This window comes from Numida meleagris, chromosome 1 (assembly GCF_002078875.1).
Source record: "Numida meleagris isolate 19003 breed g44 Domestic line chromosome 1, NumMel1.0, whole genome shotgun sequence".
Lineage (NCBI taxonomy): Eukaryota > Metazoa > Chordata > Aves > Galliformes > Numididae > Numida > Numida meleagris.
In genome coordinates, this window is record NC_034409.1 from 136,756,286 (window position 1) to 136,781,685 (window position 25,400).

Here is a 25,400-nt window from a genome sequence, read left to right on the forward strand (position 1 = left end):
TAATATTAGCAGCCTCCAGGTTTTTTTTACAAGTGCACAACTATCTTGCCATAGTTTTCTCCTTAGCAACAGTTTACCAAATTTAGAGTCACTCTGCTAATTAATTAAAAAAAAAAATCTTATTGTTCTCCTTGCTGTTTTCTCAGCAGGCATAACTGAAGTCTCTCATGATTTAATTACTGTATCTGTCCGTTTGTTACTGCAGTTTGTTAGGCTGCAAAATGTTGTTATTTACAGCTCCAAAATGTTTCTCTAAAAGTTTGGTCACACAGGCATTACATCCACATGGCATCCGTAGAAACAAATAGAACTATTCCTCACTTCTGAAAAGGTGGGGGGGAGAAACTCTGAAGTTAAGGGTCCTGAGAGAGAGATGTACATTTCATCTGCGAAAAGGAAAAAATACAGAATAATAATAAGCTTGTGACCATCCAGTCATTTAATTAAAATGGACCAACCTGAGCAAGCTGCTGGAGTTTATAAAATGGTCTGGGCTTATTATTTCTTCTAAATAATAGTCTAAACAGAAAGCAGAGTTCAGAACATGACGTAAAGCACTGTTACCTTTGTGAAATAATTTCCTCAATCCAACACCTAACCTCTAAATAGCTCGGGGCGTGGTTTCAGTTCTGTGGGCTTGTTTTTGAAGCATGGAAAGCCTACTCATTTCACTAAAAGTAAATACAAAACTGAAACAAAAGTATTTTAATATGTAAAATGAGTTAGAATACAGACAGTAACCCTCTCATGACAAGCGTAACAGCTTGTTTGGGAATCTCTGCATTGCTGTTGCCGTAAATTGAAGAGCCTGTTGCATAAATACCATCAGAAGAGGGCTTAAGCAATGTCTGCCAGATACCTGCCTCATACCTGTTACTTTTTTGGCTCTCAGAGTGGAATCCAAAGCCTGGAGCTGTGTTTTCAGGATCTTGATAGTGTAATGGGAGAAGTGAATACCTGAGAAATTCAGCCCCACGTGCTGAGCATGGGTTGATTACGGCTGCATGAAGAATGCTAAGCACGGCAGTGCTGGTCCCTCTCTCTGCTTCAGGTCCTTGACCCAGGGCTAGAGGCAGGAGTGGCAGCATTACTGCCCTTGTAAGCCACAGCATGGCAGCTCAAAGCACCTCCCTTGTTTTGAAGGCTTCTTTATACCAACAGCAGTCCACATGAAAATTAGCAGCAGCTCTGAATGAGGGACTTTGGCTCCAGAACATCCTTCCTGTACCATCAGACTTTGGTCCTTCTATTTCTTCTAACTCTTCATTAGTGATGGGTAGTCATTTTTTCCCTTTCTCAGCTTACTTAAGAAGCTGCTAGGGCACTTCCAGGGGTTCAGAACACTAAGCCGCAGTGGGCCACACATCTTGATAGTATTCCTAATCATTAAGTTAGACTTTTAAAAGTTACACCACAGCATGCACAGCATTTCTGCTGTTTACATTTCTGAACAAGAGTAACTGTGGCTGCTGCCCTTGGTGTGCTAGGTGGAATCTGAGCTGCGCTACCCCATGGAGTCCTCCCAGGGGTTTGCATGGAGTGATGCAAATCTTGTGATCAGCACATTTGCAGCCCAGGTCAAGATGGCTCTGCACAAGCAGGACAGATATACCTGGAACTAGCTCGTAGGTTAGGTCTGAATTCTAGGTTGCTGTGGTTGGCTACTGGTAAATTTTGGGTGTCTCTAGAATAGAGAGCCATTAAAAAGAAAAGGGCATAAGCTTGGCTTTTGATTTTGAGCATGATATCTCTGTCTTCTTTTATGTCCACCCATAAATATCGTAAAATATAGTGGTGATTTAGAGCGTGCATAGAAGGATGTGCTGCATTGTGACCTAGGACTTAGTCTATGTCCCTGAAGAATCCAAGCAGCTGTTCTTCTGTGACATGATATGCGTTGCATGTGTCAAAGAGATAGGTGAGATATCTCTCAGCACGGAGCTGCAGCATTTTGAAAATGTGGAAGGAAATTAATAGAGTGACATTATATCTCTTGATACTGATCTCCAAGAACTGGAAATCCTCTGACTGCTGCTTCTGAGTGCAGCTTTAAGAGGTTTCACCTGGAAGTTGTAGATCCATAGATCATAGTCATCTAATCCAGGTCTCTGCAATGAATCTGATAATTAACATTTTATTGTATTGTGCCAGATACTGAAGTTGATACCAATTAATTTTTGTCTTTTGTGTGTTCTGGCTTGCAGGGTGGAAAGAGTTACACAGGACCATGCGGAGGAAGAGACTGCAGTGGAGGATGTCAGTGTTTCCCTGAAAAAGGAGGCCGTGTAAGTAACATTTTTTCCTGTAAAAAGTTCTTCATGCCATCAGCTCAACACCATTTTCTATAGGTGGACTTGCATCAGAGTGCTGGGAATATTCAACTTGTGGGGTTTTTTTTTCAGGAAAAAGTTACTGTTGTTGCATCTTACTTCCTTGAGAGCTTGTAGATTTGAAAAAAAAAAAAAAACTTTGTTATGAAGTATAGCAGGTTCTTCTCTTAAAGCTAAGGGTCCAGGGACCTCACAATGCAAAATGATTGCGAACAAAATCACTCAGTAGCTTTCTTGAAGTCTTACTAACAAAATTGTATCTGATGAAAAGATACCTCATACAGGTGGTTTCCATTAAATCAGATGGGAAGCAGGTCTGCAGGACCTGAAGTTCCTACTGGAAGGAAACTGCCTGGGACTTCCTGGCATTGGGTTGTTTCTGGTACTCTTTGTTTTTAGGGAATAAAGATAAGAGGCAGAGAACAGGAGATGTGGTGGAGGCAATGGGCCACCTGCCCAAAAAGCTCTGAGCAGTAGGGCAGTTCCCTTGTGGCTCAGAGCCCTGGCTGGCAGGCTCCTTCTGTACAGCATGGTCTTTTGCAGCTGAGACAGTGACTCAGCCTTTTCCATCCACCCATCTCTAAGAATAGGCCAGGCAAGAGATGTGGCAGATCATATGCTTTCTGCTATCACTCTTACTTTCTTCTGTGCAGCAGGCTGTCGGTTCCCATTCCCATCGCATTCCTCAGGCTTGACTCCACGTCTGAGTGGAAGAAGAGATGGTAGCAAAGTCACTGTGTAGGTGGAAGGCAAGGAACACTCTTGTTTACTGCAGAAGTCCTGATGTCTCTGTGGAAGTCAGATGATCCCAGGGTTACCATGCCATGAGCATTGTGATGGTTATACTCCCTTTCCCTGACTGTGGTCTGCTCATGGTCTGCTTCCCATTGCAATAACCTAATGACAAACTGACAACACTGAGGTCAAACAAACCATTCCCTCGAGACACAGCTTCTGCAGAGGCTCTCTCCAGCTGTTATTGCCCTTCCCTGATCTCTCTCCAGCTGTTACGGCCCTTCCCTGATCATTCAGCACATGAAGCTCAGCAGGTTTCTCCTGCCACTTCCCTCCGAAGGCACTGAAAGCCAGCTGTTGCTGTGTGAAATGGCTTTAAGTGTGATACTGCTGTGCTTTTCTTCAGTGAGATTTTGTTGTTGTTGTTCTAAGGTAAAGCATGGACCTACTAGTTCTCCACTACTGTTCATGAAAATTGTCATCTGTTGAAAAACAACCAACTTCTGTGACTGACATACTTTTCTCCTTCCTTTTGACTTTGAACAACCCCTAGTTTCAAGTTGCTACATCTGCAGAAAAAGAGAGGTAGCTAAACAAAAGCAGTTGCATAGGTTAGAAAAGCTGAAAATGTTAAGCTATCAAGGCAGAGAATCACCCAGGTGCCGAAGAAGTTTAGTTGCTTCATATCTAGATTAGGAGACAAGGGCATACTTTGTGTACTCTCTCTCCACTCTCTCTCTTCCACTTATGTCAGGGAAGCAAGTAATCCCATTAGCTAAACATACTTATTAAATAGGCATTTGAAAAAGGGGAAAAGAGGATGTTATAAAACATTGATTACATTTTTCATTGATTACATTTTGTGGTTAGTTGTGGAAATTGTGAAGGAGTATTAAGGAAAGTGATTTAAAGACTTCAAAAATTGTATTTAAATTCTCTGCAACTATATATCTCATTCTGAGTCAGCATACTGTGCATGTGTTTTGTGTCTGCTTGTCTCTTCAGATGTCACAACCTTGGTTAAATATCTGGTTTAAGAAGCAAGAGTGGCCTTTAGAGACTAGTCAAATTTGGCATAGCTTCTGGTCTCATGCTAGTCCTCAATGGGAATATTTATTTTCACAGAACCTCTGTATAATCTGGCACAACACACATTTTCTGTTTGAGGTGACTCATTACATGCACAATAGATATATTGCATGTTTGTACTTGAAAGAGTGCCTGAAGAAGCCTGCTGGAGCCTGCTTGCTCAGTGACTCTGTGTCAGGCACAACACAGCTGTCACTTGCAGGACATCTGGAATTCAGGTAGAAGCAGTGCTGCAAGAGCCAGCAGCCAATGTCCATACCATTGCCCTGCCATGCAGTGTAGGTGCACATTCTTCTCATAGCACATCTCTCAAAACCAGGCAAACAAAAACACTTTCTTCAGAATGCTGCTGCTGAATGCGCATCAGAAACTGTTGAATGGAGTAAATTCACTGGAGTGGTAAATACTATTCCAAATGTGACGATGGAAAAGGTCTGAGAAAACCTCTGTCTTTTTATTTGTATATGGTTCTGCTTCATTTTCTGCCATTGTTTCAGTTAGAATCATAAGGTACAGCATTTAGATAAAGATGCTTTTCCTTATTGTCTAAATCCAGTTGGATTGTTTTTAAATAAGTGTTTTGTTACTGAAATGTGCTCAGTGCTATCTTCTGGGGGATCGGTGCTAGAGGCACAGAGGCACTGTCTGTCCAGATGTGTGAGGATTCAGCCAGACTCTGGTGATGTGTGCCAGGTCTCCAGATGTGTGATGGCTGGAAGCCCTGTGGTTCTATCTGCACCGCTTTGGGTTTGAGACTAATAATTCTATCCGCAAAGGCACAGAGAAGTTGAATCATGTTTCGGGCAGGCAGTTTGTAGGGACAAAGGGCCACCTAGCACAAATCAGTGCACCCAGCAGGCCTACGAGAAAGAATTACGGTATCCTTAGGCTGTGATTTTTACTATTTCCAGCCTTTTTTGGCTGAGCTTGGCCATAAAGCCTTCTCTGGCTCAGACGGAGCTCAGTGAAGTCCACTGGGGATGTGTAAGTGAAGGGGCAGAAGCCTGACCCACTTGCTGTGGTGGTGGAGAGCTGCTGCAGCAAGGCAATTGGAGTAGCTGATGCGCAAGCTCCCACTTCTCATATGAGCTGGGAGCTTGGGTATGGCACTTTATGCCTCATTTCCATGAGGAAAACAGATTGATCCAAACCTTCAGAGAATCACAGGACATCGATGATGATCACATTTGCAATTCACAGCTCAGAGAAGTTTCTCTAAAGGCATGTCTTCCCAAGGCCACACGTGATTCCCTTGAAGTTGCCACCTTCTGCATTGCTTTTGAGTTGATACCTCCAGAGCAAAAAGAAGAAAGAGAACTTCTTCCATAAGTTGTTTTTTTCTACTGTCTAATGACACCTGAGTCTTTGTTCCCATTCACAGCAGGAACCTTGTTCAAACCTAAGTGTGTATTTACTGATAGCTGGATACAAATATCCAGTCTTTAAAAGTCTGATCATACCTCTTGGCCAGCTGCACAGTCATCCAGCCGTTCTCGCAGCTGGCAAATCCCTCAGCAGAGATACAATGAGAATCCAACTTCCTGCAGGAGTGCCTGGACCCATGCAACAAGCAACTGCATGTATGCAAGTCTTAGGTGGAGGGCGCAGAGCAACAAGGGAGAGGGAGGACAGCGGCCTCACCTTCTTGCTAAGTAATGCATGAAGAAAAGAGCATAAGGAATACCAAGGTGCCTGGATAAAAAGGAAAGGAGAAGAGGGAAGCACTGATACTGTATTGAAATTCTATTTTAAGTAAAGCAGAGGCCTTCAACTGAAGGAAGGAAAAGGAAAAAGAGATAAACTTCTTGTTTCTTTCCTTTTCCTCAAAATTTTTATTGCAACTCCTAAAATTTTGAGAGTTAAAGTTCTTGGCAGGCAGTATGTTGAGCAGAGATTGCATCTATTGGTGTGTATATACACACTTTTAAAGTCTGTTAAAACATGAATGCACTTATGTAGGAAATGGTAACTCCTTTCAGTACAATGGCCAGCTGTATGACTTGTTGAAGTTCATAATCAACCTCACTTCATAATCAGCCTAGAGGGCTTTGTAGAATGTGGAAGTTAATAGCAATCTTTTTGATCTTTCTGTAGAGAAAATGTACTCTATTCAAATCTTGCTTTGTCCTTTCTGTCTGAAGCAAATGTCTAGCACTGCTTGTGCTGTTATTTTTGCAAGGGACTGGAATAATGGTAACTGAAATGTAAGGTCAGCTTCGTGTTCCCAAAAAGGCGATTTTATGGGAATGCCAAAACATTATTTTTTAAATCGAGACTAATAAGAGAATTCACTAAAGCTCCTTTATAGATATTTGTTGTATTGCTTTCCCTAATGCAGTGGCCAAGGTTACGTTGTTGTTTGTTCACATATAATCATTCCTGTCTGCTTTTGAGCGCTATACAATTGCGAAATCCAGTGTCTGATCTGAACTTACAAGCATTTTCCATATGAGCTTAAACCTTAACACATGGACTACGTCGAGCAGATGTTTTCTTCTGTAGTTAAATGAAGTCAACAAAATGCAACACTTACTTAAACATTCTAAAGCCACTTCCATTCTCATATCCTTAGGGAAATGGTTAAAACCAGTAAAATAATTTTATTAACTGTTAGTGTAATTTTTGAACTTCACAATTAAACATGTTCTCAGGTGGTATAATGGCAGTAGCTCCTTTGTAACTCATGGTTAGTGTAAGTTGATATATCTGATGAAATCTGATATTTTACCCTTTTTTAACAAAATAAGAACACAAGAAATTTCTTCCCAACCTATACTACTAATACATCTAGCCCATTACTCTGTCCCTAACAGTGATGGTAGAAGGTTCTATTCAGGGGGAGTGCAGAGATTTGACTGCAGTCCATTCCCTTGTAACCAAAATCATATTGTTAGAGGTATGACATATTTCTATATTTCTTCAGTATCTATGTTTCTCCCTGAATTTATCTAATCCTTTTCTGGAGCTGCTCTGTGTCTTTACAACCTCCCGTGGCACCAAAGAGTTCACTAATCAAATAAAATGAAATTACTGCCCAGCCTGTTCTAAGCCAGTTTCCCTCTAGTTTCATCAAGTACACCCTATTTCCAGTACAGTTAGTTTGGGAAAGGAGCAGTTCTGCATTTGGTTTGCTTCCTGTTTCCAGAATTATGTAAACCTCAATAATTTCCCCTCTCCACTTTCCCTTGTCCAAGAAGGAAGAGCCCCAGCCTTCTTAGCCTCTCCTTAGAAGGCAGCACTCCAGCCCCTCATCCCTTTACCCTTCTCTCCCTGGTCTGTAAGAGCATGCAGGATTATGGGTATGAGTGCACCAAGGTCTTTAGCAGCAAACTGACACTATGTTTTCTTCTCAGTACCACTCCTGAGACTCGCCAGTACTGAAGTTTAACTGCCTCCCCAATTTTGGTGAGGTCCTTCTGGATCTCCCCATCACCAGCATGGCATTTAACAACATGATATCAGTTAGTATCATCTACAGACTTGTATGTTTCACAGTTCAGACCCTATTGCATCTCCGTTTTGAAATGTGACTGCCAAGCACTATTCCTTTCTTCCTATGTTCGATCCATAAAAGCACCTCTCTCTCAAACCCAAGGGCATTTATTTTAGAATGTGTTGGTGAAGAATTTTTTCAAAGCCATTTTGAAAATCCAAATATATTATGGTTACTAGGTCCTGCTTCACCATGCATATCCTTGTGCTCAGATGTAGTATTCTTTATGGCAGTTGACTGCCTGGCCAAGCAAGGAAGTCAGACGACCTGGCCCACAGTTCCCAGGCTCTCCTCTGGAGTCTGTTTCTCATGTGGCAGTTGAGTTTGCACCAACCATGACTGTTTGCAATGATGTTTCCACACCTTAGTCAGCATCTAAGCAATTTCACGCTGAGTTTCTTCAGAAGTCCCACGTGAATGTCACCACTCCTGCTCACTTACTAAGGTATGCCTTGTCAGGTTTATCTTCTGCTTCCTGTATATTTACCTGAAATTAATCTGGCTCAAAGAACAGCTTGGATTTGGGACTATCTCAAACACCTTCAGCAGTAAAGACTTTTGCAAAGATCTCCCTGAGTTTCTCTGCTGTGGTCTTGCTGTCCGCAAGTGCTCCTTTTAAGCATTTGACATCATGTGGTATGGTTACTCCCTTTGATGGCTTCTTGCTTTGCTTTTTACTATCAGCTTGATGATCTTCCGCAAAATGTTGGCATTCTTTTTCAGGCATCCTAATTGCCAGTTGCACTTGATCTCATTTTTATGAGCTTTCTTGTTCATTTAAGCAATTTTTAAAACGTTAACCTTTTTTCCCTGCAATAGCCTCTGTAGCATTTTTATGAGCTATGCAAGGGTTTTATTGAACTGTTTTATTTTCTTTTTGATATGCGACACAGTTTACCAGGATTTTTAATACAGTATTTTTGAAAAGCCTCCAGGTTACTTTAGGCTTCCTGCCTTTTGGACTGCTTTTATAGGTTTTTACTATTTGTCTGATTTTTATGTATTTCCTCTTCTTGAAATTGAATATCTGTGTGATGCATTTGCTTGGCTTACTCCATCTGACTACATTATTAAGTTAAAGTTGTGTTGTGAAGCTATTATAGTACATTCTCCCACTAGTACCTCTTGAAACAGGTCCTGTGCACTCAAGACTAGATCCAGAGAGGCATTGTTTCTTGTGGGTTCCAGGACTCAGAGTCACCATGTCCAAAAATTGTATGTGTTTATCTCATCTGAATGAGGTGTTGTGTCTGACTGTATGTGGGTAAGTGAAATAGCCAGCACTACTGACCTAGTTCTTCAGCTTCTCTAATTTCATAGAATACTTCATGATAGTTGTCTTTAACAGGGAGTGCCAAACGTAAACAAAGTGCTGGTTTTCTGTTATTTCCCCTACAGGAATTCCCTCCTTTGTCCTCTGTTGTTATTTTTTCTGTTACACTTCACATTAGCCTTCACATCCTGTGCCACTCCTCTGCCTGTACCTTGTCTCCCATCATTCAAGTAAAGCTGATGGCCACTAATTATCCACCTACCACCAGCCTGAGATGCCTCCTACAACAGAATTGTCATTTCCTACTCCTATTTTTTAGATCTCTAGCATTGCTACAGAATCACAGAATTACAAAACACTTGAGTTGGAAGGGACCTTAAAGACCATCCAATTCCAACCCCCTGTGGTAGTCAGGGTTCCACCTGGTATAGATGAGGCTGCGCAGGGCCCCATCCAACTTGGCCTTGAACACCTTCAGGGATGGGGATCCACAGCTTCTCAGGACAACCCGTTCCAGTACCTCACTATCCTCCAAATAACAAATTTTGCCCTAACATCTAATCTAAATCTCCCTTATTTTGGTTGGAGTAGCCTTGCATTAATCCCATAGGACATCCCTAGTCTCCCTGTCCACAGTGGTATAATGTAGATCGTGACCATCAGTTCTACCATTTTTACCACCACAAATACCCATCTGGACATCACATAGTTTCTGCTACTTTTACACAACACACCTTGTCCTTTCTATGCAACAGATTGAGTGGTCTCTGCTCTCTTGTACAACTCTGGCCTCAACTGAACCTTAAAATGTGTTAGCACTTGAAAGCTTATATATTATTATAACTTCTCATTTGAGAGGTGAGTAGTATTACTCTGTTCTATCTCTGCTCTACACATATCAAGCTAAGTAGCAACAAAGAAGATCTGGCCCTGATGAGATGCGCCTAAGAGTTGTGGGGAGAAGACAAGCTGATCTAAGCCTCAGCACACAGCCTGATGCAGACTTCTGAGCCCATGCTAGTTCTACTGCCTTCGGATGAAGGAACCACCTTGCCAGTTCATACACCACTCAGACATCCTCAGGAAGCCACTCAATAATCATTTAAGGAAGCCACTTAACAATCTATTACCCAAACATGTCCCCACCACTAAGGGAAATCCTACCAATCATGCAATCTGTGCAAATATTCACCATGCTTACGTGCCTTGCAGTGGCCTGCCCTTGCTTGTTTTTCTCTTTTTTTTTCTTACTTTCCTTGACTATTTGAAAAGCGTCTTGCTTGTTGTTCAGTGTTTGCTTTATGCAAAGCTTTGGGAGTGAGCTCAGTCGTGTATCATTAAAAGCACTGACAGGTTCTCCACTGGAATAGATATGAGGTACCACAAAAATGAAAGATACTTCAAGATTTCATATTGCTTCATAGGCCGTGAGCTTTCTGTCTCTGACAGCTCTCAGGAAGAGGCACTGTCTCACAGAGAAGGTATTTCCAGTGATGGCAGATTTAAATGCAAAATACTGGTAGTGCTAATAAGCATTATGCATTGATAGGAAGATACCTTTAATTATTCCAGTACTTTAATCAAGTCTGTTATGCTGCACTGGGATTTAATTTTCTTTTTTTTTTCAGGCTATTCAAGATATTAGTGGAAAGAAGCTTATCAGTGACTGGAAAAGGAAGGAAAAAAGAGTGTAATCTTAAAAAGGTGTTTAATGGTGTGAACCTAAATTCTGCTCTCAGTTGCAAAAGTACAGTTCCCTTTTGCATGCATATTTGAGCGTACAGTTTCAAATGCATGCTTTTGTTTATGTTTATACTTGCCAAACACTGCCTTATAAGGTCTTAACAGCATACATAAGTCCTTAAATGCTTGACATTGTTCCATAGGCATTGAAACTTTGAATTTAAGGCTTAATTGTAGGAACTGTTAGCAGTGAATAGGCTCATAATCTTGAGTTAGATACCAGAGGCAGGCAGGCAGGCAGGGAGGATACAGGTTTGCTTGATATAGCATGATTTGAGTCAGACTGAAACTTAATGCTTTATGACCTAATGTTTTATTTAGTGAAAATTGCTTAACCTGGGCTACAGTGACTATCAGTCAAACACTGTAGCTAGATACTCATGTTTGTTGCTAATTGCTATTCTTTCGTACATTTGTCCTGACATTTTTTTCAAGTGAAATATGTATGTTTCCTCTTCTTTTTTAACTCTGTTTGTACATGTTTAATCAACATCACAGATCTTTGTGAACTGGTGGATGGAGGTTAGATAACTTTCCCATGAGCAAGAAGCAGCGAATCCTTTCTCCATATATGTATTCTACACAAAATCTGTGATTTGGGAGGACTCAGTGAACAGTTTCCTCAAAAGCAGTTTCAAACAAAAAAATGCAAAGTATATAGAAAAAGCAGGGCATTTTGATACATGCAGAAAAATAATTAAATCACATTTACATTTGTAAATGCCCAGAATATTTTAAAGATTGATTAAAAGTTAAATAAATCTAAAATCTCCCAAATAAAAAAATATATGCACATCAACAAAAGATTAATTTTTCCTCCATTTTATTATTTTATTGTGTGGAGCATTCTGCTTCAGCCAGATATGAAATCTCTTTTGCTTCAGCAGAGACAATTCTGAAAGCAGAATTCCTCTAAAACCTTCTCAGATCGATAGTACAAAAGGAAAAAATGATACTTGACTGAAAAGTAGTCAGAAGTTTGTATCCAGTTTTTTTATTTTTCCTGTGCAACCTCATATGCTTCCCCATATTCATTGCATTTTCTCCAGCAAAATAAGTACTAGAGTACAGACAATGCACTTCTTCTCCAAAGCCTGTTGACCTACATTAGTGCAGATACTTCTACAAACTTGTCCTGAAAGCCTTTGCAAGTTCAGCTGTTGTGACAAGAGAACAAATCAGCAGCTTTGGACAAGGCTCAAGAATTAATATCATCAATCAAAATGAATACCAAGGTTGCAGTTCAAACAAAATTGTGACTAAAGTAAATGGGCTGAATTAACTCTATTTGTAATGCGGGTTCAGCTCTTGTATTTGAAATGAACACAACGCAATGCCTTTTGCATTAGCTATGTATTCCCTTGATTTGTGGGCTTTTTACGGTCAAGTAAGAAAACAAATCTTACAGCAGTTTGATAAGGTATTTCACTGGTATTTTAGGAATTTACTTTGAGGGCAGCATTTTTAAGAGTGAATTTGGCCATTTGCTTATCACAAACTTGAATGAGAGTTGGAGAACCAAAGCAAGACAAAGCATACTAAAGAATCTAGAAACATTTTCCAGAAGATAAAACAAGACTTCGAATTTAACTGTAGAATACATAATTGCTGTAGTGAAATGACAGAAAGGAAACTTTTAAAACGTTAGCTGTCTGGTTGGAGATGTGTTGTGGAAAACTAATACGGTGACAACAGCTGAAACTGGAATAAAAAGCCTTTGGTTGCTATTCACAATAGCTTAAAAATGTTATCATCATACATCTAAATCAAAACTAAATTGCATTTCTTGGTTCCTTCCTGACTTCCTAGGAAATACTGAAAGTATATTTTACATTTTGTAATGAGGAGGTTCATGCAGCTAAGCAACTCTATGGCTGTTGTCTGCAGTCTTTCTGTTCATTGCGGTCGGTAGTATCTGCACAGCACAGTACATTCTCATGTATCATTGATATTTTTGTTTATTTTTCACATAGGAATCACACTTCATTACAGAGGTGAAATGCACTGTCTGGACTGTTTTAGGACAAATAAGCTGTCCATTTAGTTAGACCTTCGGGCTTTGATTTCTGGTGCAACAAATGCACAAAAAGACCTTTGGACAAGTTTTTCCACTTCTACTTACTGAGAGCAGGAGTTGAAAGAACGTGCAGGCTGTGGATGATAGCCTTGCTCTGTAACGGGGTAGTCCACACAGTGGTCCAAGGAGGATAATCCAGGCCATTTTGTAGCACTTAAATTGCACTCTAGAGAGTGTGAATGGTTTCTCATGACATGTATCCAAGGCTTTACAAGTTTCTCAGATAGTGCTTGTTTCTATTTTCTACATTTTTGTCACAAGGGAGCAAGTACCATTGACCCATTTTCCTTTTGTCTTATTCGGTAAGTAGCAAACTATTAATGGAATCCTTTGAGTCTGACCTGGCCAGATCAGGAATGTGGGAATAGACAGCCTGTCATCATGTACAGTTTCTGTCTAGGCTGACAGAGCTCATTCTCAGCATTTCCTTATTGACACTTCAGAGAAGAAATGTTCCTTATTTACCTCAGTTTGTATGTAAGGATTCTGAAGGTTTTTCAAGTGTCATCACATAATGAACAAAGCTGTTGAAGTATATGTAAGTGCTTCCGTTACACTGACCTGGAAAAGGATGATGAGCACTGAAATACCTTAAAATTAGATGCTTTGTGAGTATGCAGAAAGATCTTGAAAGATAGACTTCTGTGTTTTAGACATGGAAAATGGCTCTAGACAATGAATAATCTGCAAGCCCAAACAAACGTAACATCCATGCAGTGATTTTTCCTCTGACAGAATTATTTTTCTGTGAAGATTGCAGTAGTCTATCAGATTCTCTTTTGTCTAGTACCATCACATATGCCCAGGGAAAAAAATCTCTTGGATTACTTTTATTTTTAGTATGGATCGTGGTTATTCTGTGTTTAACTATTCCTTAGTTTAATAATTAGCTAAACTCATTTTTGCTTTAGTTCTGGCTAAAGAGGCATTGTCAAGCCTAATAACTCGTTTAAAGACAGGTTTATTAGGCCCCACGGTTGTTGGCAGAGCACAATATTGGTATAAGAGCAACAGTGAATATTCCTGTGTTCCCTGTTCTCCCCAGTACACCTAATGTTCACTCCATCCAGAGTTCAGCAGCAAATAAGAGTTTTTCTGTCCAGTCTAATATGGATTTGGATACATCCTTATTATTCTCTTCTGATACAAATATTCCTTTTTTTCCCATCTAAACTACCTCTTACTTTAGGCTGTCTTCCAGTTTCTAGGTCCTCTACTTCTCTATTGTTTCATGGCCTTTCTGTCATCTGCTCCCAGGACTGTCCCTACCTTACTCTAAATTATCAATAACGTAGTTTCCTGTGCCATTTCACCACCCTTTTTGTATTAAAAGCTTCCTATAAGGGTCTTTTATTCTTTGTAGCCCGGAAGAGGAATGAAGAAAGTCAGTTCTATAAGATAAACACTTCCCTCCATAGCACAGAGTGCAATGGGCAAAAACTCGAACACAGGAAATTCCATGCAAACATGAGGAAGAACTTCTTTACTGTGAGGGATACAGAGCACTGGAGCAGGCTGCCTCGAGAAGTTCAGGAGTCTCCTTCTCTGGAGATATTCCAGACCCACCTGGACACTTTGCTGTGCAACCTGCTTTAGCAGTGAGTTGGACTCGATGATGTCCAGAGGTCCTTTCCAACCCCTCTGGTTCTGTGATTGTGTGGTCCTCACTGCTGGGTATGTTTGCCTTTGGGAGGATGTAAGCTCTTTGGGGAAGGAACTACTTGCATTTATTGCCATGCACAGTGCCAAGAGCGTTGTTAGCACTCTTATATTAGTAACAGAGGTGGCACACCACGGAGCACTGTGACAGCTTCCTTCAAGTGGACAAGAACTCCAGCAGCAAAAGGCCCGATGGCACTGCACCATGTTGTGGGTGTTGGACCCATATATCTTCATAATTCTGGTATTTAGTGAGGCCATGAGCCTGGCATTCTCCATAGTAACCACTTCAGCTCCTGGATTGCATTGGTACTGCAGTGTCTTTCACCTCTGTGAGATAAATTCCTTCCTCCGGACAGAGCATGCTCGACCAAGTGTGCAGCACAGTTGTGCGGTGTAACACTGCCTTGCACCATTTTCCACAGCTTTTACTTCATAGAATCGTAGAATCATTAGTTTGGAAAAGACCACTAAGAATATCTAGTCCAACTGTCAGCCCATCACCACCATGCCCAGTAACCCATGTCCCCATGTTCACTTTGTATTTGCTGTGGACTTTGCATGGGGAAGGACAGGTAAGCAGGCAAGCACTGTGGGGTCCCTTCAAATGTAAGTGGTAGCTGAAGACAGATCCATTTGTTTTCCTTTTTGTCACTAAAACCATTGACAGGGTTTGAACTCTGCTAGCTCACACTTGGTCCCTTTCAGCCTGGTCCACAACGCATTGTGTGGCCACAGCTGAATGCAGCCACTTGGGTTCTGCTGAGCCACAGATCTCTGAGCAAGCCCTCCTTCTCTCTCAGCTGGCTTACTTCTTCCAAACAGTTGCAGAGTTGGTTTTGCTAAATGACATAAGGTTACAATAAATCAAGCGAGAGGTCTTGTGTTGTGCTTCCTACTGTATGGGAGAGGTCCACATGGTTTAATTGCTTCCTCAGAGCTTTAGATATATGTGTATAAAATCTCTGAAGTCATGTGCAACTGCCAAGATCCTATGGTGTGGTTTGAAAAATTTGTGCAGTGAACTCTCAAACAGTGCAGATGTGCTATGAAAAGTAAATGTAAAGTGAAAGAAGCCAGCTTATCTAGTTAAATAACAGCATTGAGCAGTTGATTCAGAGAAGGACAGAGCTTAGCAGAAAGAAGTGAGAAAGAAAGCTTTCTCGAGTGGAGATAGACTTATCTTCAGAGGAGATGGGAGAAAAACATTAAGGTCCATGGGAAAACAGCAGAGCAGCCTGAGGAGAGCAAACACATCTAAGAGAACCACATGGTGAACTGTAAAAGCACCTGCAAAATGTCATCATAAAACTTGATTGCTCTTAGCAGTAAACAGTTGATCACCATAGAAAATTCTGCCAACAAAACGAGCTGTCCCTGTGCTCACAGGCAAAAATGCTGAGGTGAGCAAGTGTCTATAGGCCCATGGTGGTGGCTGCGTTGGTGTGCAGTGTGAGGGAGGAACAGAGGTCCTGTGCCCACTGCTTCCTCCTCCCTATTCCCTCAGCTCCTTGGCTGGGGGTGGGTCAGGCCTTTCTCTGGGCAACAAGGGGAGGACAAGAGTAGGCAACAGTTACTGCTAGGCAGTGTTTCCTCTGTTGCTTCTATGTGCAATCTATGTATATAGCTTCTGAATTATTTTGTTGTGTCCTAATTAAACATTAAATGCCATTCTCAGTAAGTAAGCATTAAGAAGAACATTTCTGTATGCTGAAGAGTCCCCAGTGCTCTGGTATGGACGCGCACATTGTCCTGTCTGCAGCCTCTGCAGCCTGGTGCATTTACACAGCTGTGGTGCTGGTTGCTGTTTGCTCTCCCCCTTGCAGACACCTTGTTTTGCATTTTCCCTGTAAGGATTTTCCTTCTCTCTCTATTCTTAGTCCCAGTGTTGATTTATACATTGTGTAACCTCACTGACTTCAAAGATGTTTTGTGTGGTGTAAATCAGAACACCAACTGGCTGAATAAAGCCTTGCTCAGTAAGGCGTGATTGTAAACCTGAATGTGTTCCTGTGTCTGTGTACTAAATCAACACAATTCCTTTTCACTTTTGCAGGATAAATGTACTTCTCTGCCGTGTATTTGCAATTGCTGGAATACTCTTGCAGGCACTTGTGAATCCTTTGCTTCAAGCAATCTTTGACATAGAAATCTTTCATACTGTAAAATCTTTCTGTTATTCTGTACTAAATTCTGAAGACTATGCATTTAGAGGCTGCATATCTGCTATCTGTGTCTGATGGGGCACAATCTCTTTTTCATTTCAGTTAAAAGCATTCCAGTAATGAAATTCAACACTTAGGATTAGATTATAATTGTTCATCTATACTTGCAGTTTGGTTATACAAACAGCTACAGCAGTTTTCAGAAAGAAAATTGGTCATCTTGTGTTTTCTCAAGTATTATAATCTTTTCTTAACATGGATTGAAACTTAACATAAGCTTAAGTAGCCATTTAGTTCAAGGAAGAATTTCATCTGAATTCACTCATTTGGAAACCAAGTCAGTCCTCAGGTCCTGTAGCATCTATGAATTAACCAGCCTCCTCAAGTGAGTACATGATACGCTTTCAGCATGTGTTGCAAATTAATCCCTTTAGCTGTAGGCAAACATAAAAACATCCAGGAGTTATCCCACCCAAGCCGTGCATTCTCTGAATATATCGCAGCCATTTCCACAGTACACAGTCTGAAATAATGCCAGAGGAGCATTTCTGGTGTGATAGTTTGTTATCATGGTTTCTGGACTAATTAGTTTTCAGAACTGAAGTTTGGCAAAAGGTAAGGTTGGACTTTTTAAGAGCTAACTAAGCGTCTAAGAGTTCATGTAAGATGCAAAGCATGTTTTATAAGAAAGCAGAAACATCGGAGGTGTATTTTACTGTATTTGACCAGAGGAGGACACAAGTGTTTCAAATCAAACCTACAGCAGTAACTAGGGCATTCCAGAGGGTCCAGGAGGGAAATGTTTAAGCTTCTAGCTTACCCTTCTGTCAAAACCTTTCAGTTTCTTGTAATGGAAGTAGGAAATATTCTTCTTTGCTTAAATTTCAGGGAGAATTGACACAGTAATCTACCACTCTCCAAAGCAAAATAGAAACAGGACTTCCTTCTTAGAAGTGCTTCCTTCCAAGGGGACAAATATTTCAACGTAATTATAGAACTACTGGAAGCTTCCTCGAGGCAATTAAAATGGTCTGGATGGAGGAAAGGATGGTAGTTAGAAAAAGAAATTGTAAAAGTGTACATAGTGATATGTCAGTCAAGCAGAAAGCAGTCTTTTGAACAATCCAATAATGACTAGACTGTCATAAGGTACGCAGAGAAAAAGCAAAGAAAATCTCAACAAAGAAGTGATATTGAGAAGCAGTGATTGAAAAATGTATTTTGTCTAGTAACAAGTATTTTTTCCCTGGGAGTGGAAGTGTTGCGCAAACTGTGCACAGTCCAGGATACAAGAGCATCAGCCAGCTGAAGAATGATGAATTTCGTTTACTTCCCATCTGACTTATGAATACTTGGACAGATGAATATGCTAAGAATAAATTCTTATAGGGGCTGTGAAACAATCCCCTGCTTTGTTTATGACCCCCAAACTTAGACCGGTTTAGCCTGTGGCCAGTGCATATGCCTTTGTACGACACCATGGTGCATGTAATGCTCTACTGGCTCTTGCCAGCTTTTAGCCTGACATTCATGCCCCTCTGGATTCTCTTAAAGCTACAGTCACTTGTGTCTGTGATGCAATCTCCTCTGTTGCTAACAGTGTGATACGCATTTTTACTACTTTGTAGCTGGTGGATATTTTCCCCAAGTAACTGAACTGCATATTTGCTTTCTGTTAACGTGCTACTATGCGTCTTCCTGCAATCATACTGCTGTATTACCAGATCTGCTTCTGTGGGTTTCTGTGGTCTATTCCTCTCCTTTTGGTTGGGGTATTTTTTATAACATTTATATATTTATAATTTATATATTTATAACATATAAACAGGTTGCCCAGAGAAGTTGTGGATTACCCAACCCTGGAGGCGCTCAAGGCCAGGTTGGATGGGGCCCTGGGCAGCCTGAGCTGGTGGGGGGCAGCCCTGCCCACAGCCAGGGGTTAGAACTAGATTATCTTTAAGGTCCCTTCCAACCGAAACCATTTTGTGATTCTGTGATATCTCAACTAGATAAGTTACCTAGGGGTAGCCCCATTGCACCTTTTTGTTCTTACTTTTAACCCAAATCTTTAGAATGCAGGGTCAGTGCTTGCTAATATACGAAGTGGCTGCGCCTGTGAACAAAACTTCTTGCTTGGCTGAAAGTTCCACCCTGCCTGAATGCTGATTTGGAAGAGTAACTGTAGCAGAAATTCTGCCAAATCTCTTCAGTTTTGGAGTGAGCACATACTCAGGTCTCTGTGAGGCTGATGACACACCACATGAATGACTGGTGGTCTGCACAACAGACCCAGACACATAGGATGCTCCCTCTTCACAGAGCTTGGTCCTGCCTTAGAGATGTGAGGGTCTGGCCACTCTCCACAGCAGTGGGATCATCCCATGTTTCAACCACTGAAATTAAAAAGTTTTCCTATGTGTATGTAACTTTACAAAGCTCTTCAAGCTTGCCCAAGATTCAAACAAATGTCAAAAGTTACTTCCCTGACATAAAATCCTTTTCATAGTGAAGAAGGTGGAAGGGAAGAGAGTCTTTCACAGAAAGAGGTTCCCAAGGAGATATACCCAGTTACCAGGGCAGACCTGTCAGCAGGTTTTAGAGTGAGCATTTCTCATTTAAAAATGCTAACTGGCTGCATGTACCACCTCATTGATTATATTCTGGAAGATGTGTTATGGAGAAGAGACAGAATAAATTAGACTGAAAGATAACAACAATTTATGTTTGTCAGAGTTTGAGATTATCACACACCAAATTCCATGTACCACACCTTCTTGTTCAGATAGCTGAACCATTCAATACATTCTTTCCACAGAAGTTCAGAAAGATTAAAGGAAAGAAATAGCAGGATCAATGTGTTGGATTGTACATCCTAGTTTTGCACATTTTTTCTCTGGAGAAAATGGATTTGAGTCATATGCGTTGTCAACAAATGAGCAATCCAAACAGGTGCTGCAGTTGAAAACTATAGATGAAGGAAAAAACTCACTTCTTTCCATATTTTGTCCTTTTACATTTTTAGCCAGATGTCATATGAGTACTTCAGTAAATGAACACACTGTTGAAGTGTTACACAAAAGTGAGAAATAGAAGGAGTTTAAACGTATGCACATTTCCCAGTTGAACTATGTTTGCCATCCGGTGCATTGGGAAGAAGTGACTTAAAACTCAAAGCAGAGGAATTCCTCTGAGCATTTTAATTATGAGAAGTTTTGTAGAGCTCTGCAGTAGTAACTATAAAATATAACAATTTTCTTCATGAAAAGAAGATATCACATTTTCTTCATATTTTCAGAGCAAAGTTCAGAAAATTTTGAATGATAGTATATAATATTTTTTCTACATGTTGTGGCTCCTTCAAATATATGTATGTATACTTCATTTTTTCAGAAGTGATAGATTGCCAAGTTGTCTGACCTCTCAAGAGAGGAAGTTGGGGGGACAGTTTATAATATTTTCTTTCATTCCCAGTTAGGAATAAGATCAAAAAATATGTATTTTAAATTCCACTAATGGCCTTATCTTTTCTAAGCCATAAGGTACTGGCGAAATAACAGTGCAAGTAAACATGGCTCTTGGTGCACCGCATTAAAAAATGGCTTTTGTTTATGAAAACTTTTTTGTTGTAGAAACTTGTGGGAATAATGTTGTATTAATGGTAGGATGTTGACCTTTTCCAGCTATGGAAGATAGTCTCAGAACAGGATCCAGGAAAAACAAACATGGAGACTATTTAACTCCTTAGTTGTGTGCCTGAAACTTTGTAATGAAGCATTATTTAAACTTAGGCTATTGTACTTACAGATTGTGTCATTACATTAAAGTGCCGCGCATACAACCATTTTTCCTAAGCACAAAGTTATCAAGAGGTTAAGGGAACAAATAAGTTCTGTGAAGAAGAATATTGCTATAATTTCATGTAAAATGCTGTAATATACGTAAAAATACACAGTCATCTGTTATTATCTGTGTTATGTCTACATTCATTTATAGTTTCCGAGGTCAAAAATAGGGCAGATTTTCTCCAGATTTTAGGGTACATAATGTAATGCTGCTGAACAAGATGTTACACTGAAAAAAATGATGAAACGAATCCACATTACTTATGACTTGAGTTCATGGTTGTCTTCTACCCTGAAACTATCCCCACTCATGATCTTGAAATGAGACTTGGGGAGTTTATGGATAAGTATTGGGAGTTTCCATTTGAACTGGAGAGAAACTAGTGAAGGTTAGTTTAAGAGGAATAAGAAAAACACTCTGATCCATCTGTGCATGTCTTTCTCTTTTCGGACCAATTGTAGTCAGATGCCATGTAGGTAGTTTATCTTCCATACCTGTTCTTTTGTCCATATGTGTTTCTTCTATAGCCTCTTTTGTATCAAAAATACTGGGAAAATGTATCTGTTAGATCTTCTTGCAGTACAGTTACTAAACATCAGCATCAGCTTCAAGAAGGAAATCACAGAATCATTAATATCCAGAGTTGGAAGGAACCCATAAGGATTGTCAAGTCCAACTCCCAGCTACACACAGCACCACCCAACATTCAAACCCCGTGCCTGAGAGCAGTGCCCAATCTGCCCTTGAACTCTGGCACTTGGGGTCTTGCCCACCGCCCTCTGGTGCAGACCCTTTCCCTAACCCCCAGCTGCCCCTCCCCTGACAGTTCCATGCCATTCCCTCAGGCCCTGTCGCTGTCACCAGAGAGCAGAGCTCAGTGCTGCCCCTCCGCTCCCTGTGAGAAGCTGCAGCCGCCATGAGGCCTCCCCTCAGCCTCCTCTGCTCTGGGCTGAGCACACCGAGGGCCTCAGTCGCTCCTCATACATCTTGCCTTCTAGACCCTTCACCATCTTTGTAGCCCACCTTTGGACACTGTGTAATAGTTTTTATGTCCTGTGGCACGCCACACTGCACCCAGTACTCAAGGTGAGGCTGCATCAGTGCAGTGTAGAGCAGGACAATCGTTTCCCTCGGCCAGCAATACCATGGTTGAAGCACCTCTGGATACAGTTGGCCTTCCTGGCTGCCTGGACACACTGTTTACTCATGTTCAACTTGCTGTCAACCAACACCCCCAAATCCCTTTCAGCTCTCCATCATTCTCATCTCCCAGTCTGTATGTATAGCCAGGGTATATATGGAAATGGAGCTCCTCAATTAATAGCATCTGAGAATCTCACCCATTTTCTTCACTAGGACTGCTCATCTCATTCTCCGTTATTGTCATTCAGATTCTACTTGTCATTATGAGCAAAAAAGGGCAGATTTTATTAGCATCTAGCGTTTACAAGGTTTTCAGTAAACTGTGCGGGTCAGGAGCATGAAGGGTGAAATCAAGCATTACTGCAGTGTCATAATTCTCCTTTTAGACTGATCCATGCCCTGCAAACAAACAAAAACAGAAGCACCATTTTTAAAATAGGTTTATTTCCCCAAAAAGATTAAATTTCGGTATTGTCTATAGACAACATGCAAGTACTACCATTTACTTACTAGAAGTGCAAGTTTTTGCATTCTGGGGCTCTCATAATGGGACATAATGCATAATGGAACAATGGCACTTTAATACACATAGATATGTTTATCAGCAGAAAACCTGAGTAATCATAGAATCATAGAATCATAGAATTAGCTAGGTTGGAAAAGACCTACAAGATCACCTAGTCCAGCCATCCACCTACCACCAACAACCCCACTAAACTATGTCTCCCAACGCTATATCTAAATGTTTCTTGAACACCTCCAGGGACGGTGACTCCACCACCTCCCTGGGCAGCCTGTTCCAGCGTCTGACCACTCTTTCAGAAAAGTAGTATTTCCTAATGTCCAGCCTAAATCTCCCCTGGCGCAACTTGAAGCCATTCCCCCTCGTCCTGTCACTAGTTACAAGAGAGAAGAGGCCGACCCCCAGGTCACTACAATCTCCCTTCAGGGAGTTACAGAGAGCGATGAGGTCTCCCCTGAGCCTCCTCTTCTCCAGACTGAACAATCTCAGCTCCCTCAGCCGCTCCTCATAAGGCCTGTGCTCCAGACCCCTCACCAGCTTCGTCGCCCTCCTCTGAACACGTTCCAGGGCCTCAATGTCTTTTTTGCAGTGAGGGACCCAAAACTGGACACAGTACTCGAGGTGGGGCCTCACTAGGGCTGAGTACAGAGGGAGAATGTGGGAGTAGGAGGAATTATTTAAAAAAAAAGAATTATTATTTAAAAAAAAAAAGCAAAAAGCATTTTCTGCTCAAATATAAGACACTAAGTTGTGACTGCTTCTGGGATGGGTTGGCAGCTAGCTCATGATGCAGCAGGTCATCCTGCCCTAATGCAGAAAATCAGCACTGATTTTGGCCCAGCTGTATGCAGTTCTGGTAGTTCAGTAATTATCACATGAGCACCTGGGGTGTGCCCACAGCTCCATCAGCAGAAATGAGGCTGCATCCTCTAGGCAGGATGTGCTGCTTGTGACCTTGGACGAACTATTGTTTCCCTTCTTGGACTAGCTGCAGGCTCCTGGTCTGCTGGAAGAAAAGTTGTGTAAGGTGAATCTTTGAGATAGTTTTCTAAGTAAAACCTTTCTGAAAACGTTGTTCGGCCCACTGCGTTCTGATTTTTGATCATCACACTTACTTAAGAATTGCTGACTGGGAATTGGAGGCTTCTTAGGGGACTTGGCGCCAGAACTTAGCACCAAATGCTTTGGAAACTGAGTTCTTATCTCTTGGTTGATGTCACTACTTTTGAGGTTCTCAATCTCAGTAAAGAAAATATCAGCAGATCCCTCCTACCTTTAGCCTTATTGTTTCTTTACAGTGGAAGATAGATAAACTGTAATTCAATGTGCATATAGACTGCCTGTCGCAAGGAGGCAATGATCTCTTTGAGACTCTGTAGATTGCACAACTAATTAGCAGGGTTGTTTTTTTTTTTTTTCCCCATTTAATTCCTAGTAAACTGTAAGGTATACTGCCTCTGCTATGATTATCAACTGAAGTCCAACTTTCTCCTAAAGAACTCCAATGATGGAGATTCTGTGGTATTCCCTAGCAAGCTTGTCAACATATCTGAAGAGCTCTGCTGATACGTTTGCACTTAGTCGTTGCTGCTGCAGGCTAGATTTGCTCATTTATTCCTTGTAGGTAAGGTTTCTTATATCCCTGATCATTCTTTGTTATTTTTGTCTTGACTCTTGAAATGTTCAGAACTGAACATAAACCATCTGGTCCAGAGCTTGTAAAATACTGAGAAGGGATTCCTTGATGTGCCTTATGCAGTATATATGCCTGTCTACAATTTTCAAAAATTCAGAGTTGAGTAAGTTCACTAGGTAAGACAATTGTCACTTCCATTTTTTATGTTGTTACCATGATATCTCTTCAAATTTTCATTTTATTTTCAACAGATATCTGAACATCACAGTTAGATATTTGGTGTAACTCCATTTATTGCCAAGTAACTCCTATTGGTGAGAGCTAAGTCATAGGAGGTGGAGAGTTACTGCATGGACTGTAAGACTGTGCCTGTAACAAGTATTGTGAAAATTGTCAGGCAATATAATAATCCTCTTCTCTTGTCATGAGGTTTCTTGTGTCCCACTTCAGAGCCTCATACCATCTAGGATCCCCTGAGTATTTCTAGAAAGGTGCAAGAAATTGCAGTTTGTAGCTGGAGGAAGATGAGGAGCATGAGAAGAATGTGACATTCACCAAGAGTTGTGGAAATCTGTGTATACCTCTTTGGGTCTTATTATGGTTTTCTTTATCAAAGTTTGGAAGGAATGCTTGCACAATAGTATATCTTTTTTTGATAGTGGGGTAGTAAATCAGAATAAGGAGACATTAGCATATATGTGGCAGCCTGTAACTACAGAGTGCTGTGTGGAAACGTGATATTGGATATGCCTGTGGTATGATACCTCCTCAGCTCCCCACAATTCCAGAAACCGAGAATAGCCTATTTAGGACTGCCTGCTCAAAGCCAGTCAAAACAAAGTGAATAACCGGAATCTAATCAACCATTGCCAATTGGCCAAAGTGACTGGGCATGCTTTGCTGAGGTCAAAATTTTACTAGAACATATCAGTCAATGAGGAGTTCATTTGCAGTATAACTGTGCCAGTAAATAGCTAAAACATAACTCTTAGAAAACTCAGTAGGTGGAACAGCTCCTCTGTTTGTCAGCTGCACTGAGAAATATGGATGGGGGGTTGTGGGGTTTTCTTGTTGGGAATAGTTTTAGTACGATGAGGATGGTCATGTAGCTAATCAGATGTATGAGCGGCATTTCATCTCTGCTGGGAGGTGAGCTTATTGGCCTTTATTGACCTCAAATCCATGTTTAGAGGAAAAAAAATAAATCAAAGTAGAATGCATTCTCCTTCCTGATAGCTTATTCTCAAAAAACACAACTCTTTCTTACCACCCAGTGTTTCCTGAAAATTAGATGTGATTCAGGCTGTGTTGTACTTTCTTGTGCTGAAACAACACGAGCCCTCAAATTGGCTGCTTGTAATTCTGGCTGGTTTTCAGTGACAGATTTTATTGCATCTTATAGCTTGTGAAAATTGTATCAAAGAGCTCCAGCCGCCTTCTTCTCTTTCTCTCTTTTAAGACAAGGTATCAAGTAGATGTGAGGTGGGATGTTTTATTCACCCAAAGGTTCTCTAAAACCCTGCTGGCCACCTGTGCTACCTGGCATGGAACATCCCTAGTTTGTGCAGCACATTCCTCCCCTGCTTTCACTGCCTGTTTGTTTCTGCTTTTTCTCCCCAGCTATCTCCATGCCTGCCCCACCCTTCTCTCTAGCTTTTTTTTTCTCCAGGAATGTGCAGCTGATGAACCTG

General features: G+C 41.0%; 1 protein-coding gene across 3 annotated transcripts in view; it reads left to right on the plus strand.

Moving 5' to 3' along the window:
• Positions 1 to 25,400, plus strand: part of COL4A2 (collagen type IV alpha 2 chain) — a 138,456-nt gene that overhangs the window by 36,769 nt on the left and 76,287 nt on the right. For all 3 annotated transcript variants that reach the window (XM_021415218.1, XM_021415210.1, XM_021415201.1), the window contains one exon: positions 2,205 to 2,285. In XM_021415218.1, the coding sequence (XP_021270893.1) occupies positions 2,205 to 2,285 (81 nt within the window). The remainder of the gene's footprint in view (positions 1 to 2,204; positions 2,286 to 25,400) is intronic.